The 4,043-nt window shown below is 48.5% G+C and overlaps 1 protein-coding gene across 1 annotated transcript in view; it reads right to left on the minus strand.

Moving 5' to 3' along the window:
• The window catches only part of LOC106816061 (mediator of RNA polymerase II transcription subunit 25-like), a 35,761-nt gene that overhangs the window by 22,377 nt on the left and 9,341 nt on the right, over positions 1–4,043 (minus strand). Inside the window, exons 7-9 of the mRNA XM_014820618.1 lie at positions 717–875; positions 379–459; positions 35–179 (exon numbers count right to left, since the gene is read on the minus strand). Of these exons, the coding sequence (XP_014676104.1) occupies positions 35–179; positions 379–459; positions 717–875 (385 nt within the window). The remainder of the gene's footprint in view (positions 1–34; positions 180–378; positions 460–716; positions 876–4,043) is intronic.

Genomic DNA, 4,043 nt, shown 5'->3' on the forward strand with positions numbered 1-4,043 from the left:
TGCAACTGTCCTTTATAGACAGGTCACAGGCTCACCCTGCTGGCTGCCGGGCACCACTATCAGAGGTTTGAACGCCGCGCCACCGCCCATCGTCACTCCGCTCACGGCGACGTTCCCTGCCCTGCCACCAGGTGGCGCCCCGCCACCCTTCTTGTTCCCGATGCCTGGACCGGCGTTGGCTGCAAAGAGAAATGAAGTCGGCGGACGCTGAGCATCGTCTGTATCTCCGCCGCGACAACGACGTCGGACTACAGTATACTTATACATTATATACATGATAGCAGAGGGAGGGGGGTTGGAGGGGGAGGAGGGAGGGAGAAGGAGGAGGAGGAGGAGGACGGAAAGAGGAGGACGGAAAGAGGAGGAAGGATGACTCACCAGGCCCTGGACTCGACACTATCGTTGGCTTGATGTCAGCGATCGCTGCCTTCGCCTCGTTAAGTTGACTCGTCTGCTGCTCTGTAACGAAGATGCAATCATTAGTACCGTGTTCTTTTACTAATTAAACGACATTATAGTGCTAATTATTACTACTGGTCAATGCTAGAAACTACAGCAGCTATGCAACAGTCGTCATGCGTTGGTCAGTGTATTACCGTACCCACCCATAACAAAACTCGTTTGCTTCACTTGTTGCCACTAGTTGGCGCCGCCGCAGCATAGCTTTGAACTGGTATCCGCGTAGCAACACCAGGTGGCGCTGCCGCCCCGCGTACCTCTGAGCTGGTATCCGCGCAGCAACACCAAGTGACGGAGATCTGTTGAGTAGTTCTTGCCGGCTGCTACCGCGGAGGAGGAAGAGGAGACTTGGCCCTCTCCCACACCGGCACCAGCCTCGTAGAGCCGGAAGAGGCCCGTGAGCTTGCGCGGTGAGAATCCTGTTATTCACATGTTGTCATTCATGTGTAGTCATTCACTAATCATCCTCCATAATTCATGCATTGTCATCAATCCTATTATTCACATATTACCATTCATCACTCCATCATTCACATTCCATCATTCATCTTCCATCATTAAAGTGTTGTCATTCACTCCATCATCATTCGCACATTGCCATTCGATCGATCACTCACCTTCCACAAATACAGTTATTCGTGTGTACGTTCATTCACCCCGTCATTCACTCACCATCACTTACCCGCAGTCATTCACGTGCCGTGCTTCGTCTGCGAGCGACTGTCTATGAGAGGGAAACCGCGGATATGCCACGGCTACCTATGCATGCTGGCAGAATGAGCTACCACCAGTGTTAGCCACCAACAGGCCGCCACCACTACAACACGTCTCGGATTGTCTCGCGTTGTCTCAGGTTGTCTCACGTTGCATCGGATTGTGACGCTGTGGGCTTGTCAGCATGCCCAGAGTCGTTTCAGGATGCATTGGACCAACCTCAGATCAACCCATGTCAATTGAGACGGTCTCATATCGTCTTAAATTGTCTCAGATTGTCCCCCAGTCATCTCAGATCACATTATATTGTCTTAGATTGTCCGAGTCATTTTATATTGTCTTACGTTGTCTCAGGTCACCTTATATTGTCTCACATCACTTTATATTGTCTCAGATCACATTATTCTGTCTTACATTGTCTCAGGTCACATTACATTGTCTCACATTGTCTCAGATCACTTTATATTGTCTCACATCACATTATATTGTCTTACATTGTCTCAGGTCCCATTACATTGTGTTAGATAGTCTCATAACACCTTATATTGTCTTACATTGTCTCATTAGGTCAGCTTACATTGTCTTACATTGTCTCAGATTACCCTATATTGTCTCAGATTGACTCAGATCACCTTATATTGTCTCAAATTGTCTCAGATTGTTAGCGGTGCGCCACATCGCAGCAGAATGTTAGCAGAGTCCTAACCACCAAGCACTAACAACAAGTGAGCATTCACGACCAACCGAAGGCATGCGGCCACCTACCAGCGACTTTGCGCAATCGCCGCGCCGCGCCACGACGTCACCGCCGCGAAACAGTGGTGACGAAAATCGCGTAGAAAATAATACCCCCCCCCGACTATGTGCGATTTCATCAAAGAACGACAGATACTCGTGATCTTCGTGTGTGAGCGTAAAGACCTCCGATCAATCGATCGACCAACTAAAGATCGATTGACCGATAACTGATCGATCGACCGCCGACCACTGTTCGATTGATTGACCAACCAACGATCAATCGATCGACCAACCAGTGTTCGATTGATTGACCAACCAACCACCAATTGATTGACCGAAAACTGATCGATCGATTGACCAACCAATGATTGATCGATCGACCGACCACCGATCAATTGGCCAGAAACTTATCGATTGCCTGACCACTGATCGAGCGATTGACCACTGATCGTCGACCAACCAACCAACGATCGATCAACTGACCACCGATCGATCGATCATTCGTCTGCGGCGCCTTCGTCTAACGTCGTTGATCGTGAAGAGTGGACTATGAGAGACAGAGAGAGAGCGAGTGAGTAGTTAGAACCAGAGCGGTTGCTAGAAGTTGAGTGGTTGAGTGGTTGTAGTGAGCAGCAGCAGGAGGCGGTGCGGTTCTAGCGGAGAACTATAACGTACGGAATAATGCACACAGATTACATACATACAGTGTTCCTACAGCTGTCGAAAAAGTGCACAAATGTACCACAACGAACTGCAAGTGATATATATAAATATATATATATATCTATACACAACTGTGATGTCATCATACCGGGCTGTGATGTCATCATACCCGACTGTGATGTCATCATACCCGCCGGCATGCTCGACATGCTCGTTTGCGGTGCCGCTCCACCAGAGGGCACTGCCGTCATGCCCGAGGGGGCCGGCATGCCCAAAATAGGTGGCGCCGCCTGTCGGGGCATCGCGACAAACTGCGCTTGCTGTGCGAGCATGGTGGGTAACTGCCCGGGCCGGGAGGCCATCTGCACTAACGCTGGCCTTACATCCGACGACATCATGTCATGTGGCGCCATCTGGCTGAGCCCGGGAGAAGCTCTATGCAACCAGCGGTTTGGTTCTGCCTGCTGCTGCTGCATCATAGCGCCACCTGTTGGTGCAAATCGACATTATTCTAGCCAGGCGAGGACGAATGGAATTTCGCTCGCAATTTTTTTCCGTCTCGACTTCGATAATCTCGAATCCTGAATTCTCTCGTTCGAAATTTCGTTCTCGTCTCTGAAATTTGTTCACGAACGTTTTGACGGAAGCACCGACCGGCATCTTCCGCTTCTGTCAGTGACCACCACCGGCTCAAGACGGAGATCGGTTAGCATTTCGAGAATAGACGTAGAGACAGCAGAGTGAGAGACTACTAGATCGTTTTAGTGCTGAACAGACGGAGATAGAGAGAGAGCAAGACGAGGTGCGTGTTACCAGTCTAAAGACGACGGACGAACGAGAGAGAGAGAGATAGAGAGAGAGGCTAGAATAATGTGTCCGGCATCTGCTAGATTTCCGTCGCATGGACGACGCTCGCACATACCGCGCGTCATTCACGTGCCGTCATTCACGTGCTGTCATTCATGTACATCATCACCCATTTACCATAATTCACAAGTTGTCATTCACCCACTTATTCATACATTGCCATTCACATGCCATGATTCGTACATCACTGGTCATCCTCCATAATTCATGCGTTGTCATCAATCCTGTTATTCACATGTTGTCATTCATGTGTAGTCATTCATGTGTAGTCATTCATACATAATCATACCTCCCCATATTCATAAGCGTTGTCATCAATCCTGTTATTCACATGTTGTCATTCATGGTAGTGTCATTCACATAATCATCTCCATAATTCAATCTTGTCCATCAGTGCCTTATTCACTATGTTGTCAATTCATGTTTATCATTCACTATAATCATCACCGGCCCCACGATAATTCTATGGCAGATTGTCATCGAATCCTAATTATTCACAATTTCACCATTCACACTCCATGATCACGGATTCATCATCATCTCCATCATTAAGTGTTGTCATTGCACGTCATCATCAATTCGCACATTGCCATTCGTCTCGA

This window comes from Priapulus caudatus, unplaced genomic scaffold, assembly GCF_000485595.1.
Source record: "Priapulus caudatus unplaced genomic scaffold, Priapulus_caudatus-5.0.1 Scaffold1273, whole genome shotgun sequence".
Lineage (NCBI taxonomy): Eukaryota > Metazoa > Priapulida > Priapulimorpha > Priapulimorphida > Priapulidae > Priapulus > Priapulus caudatus.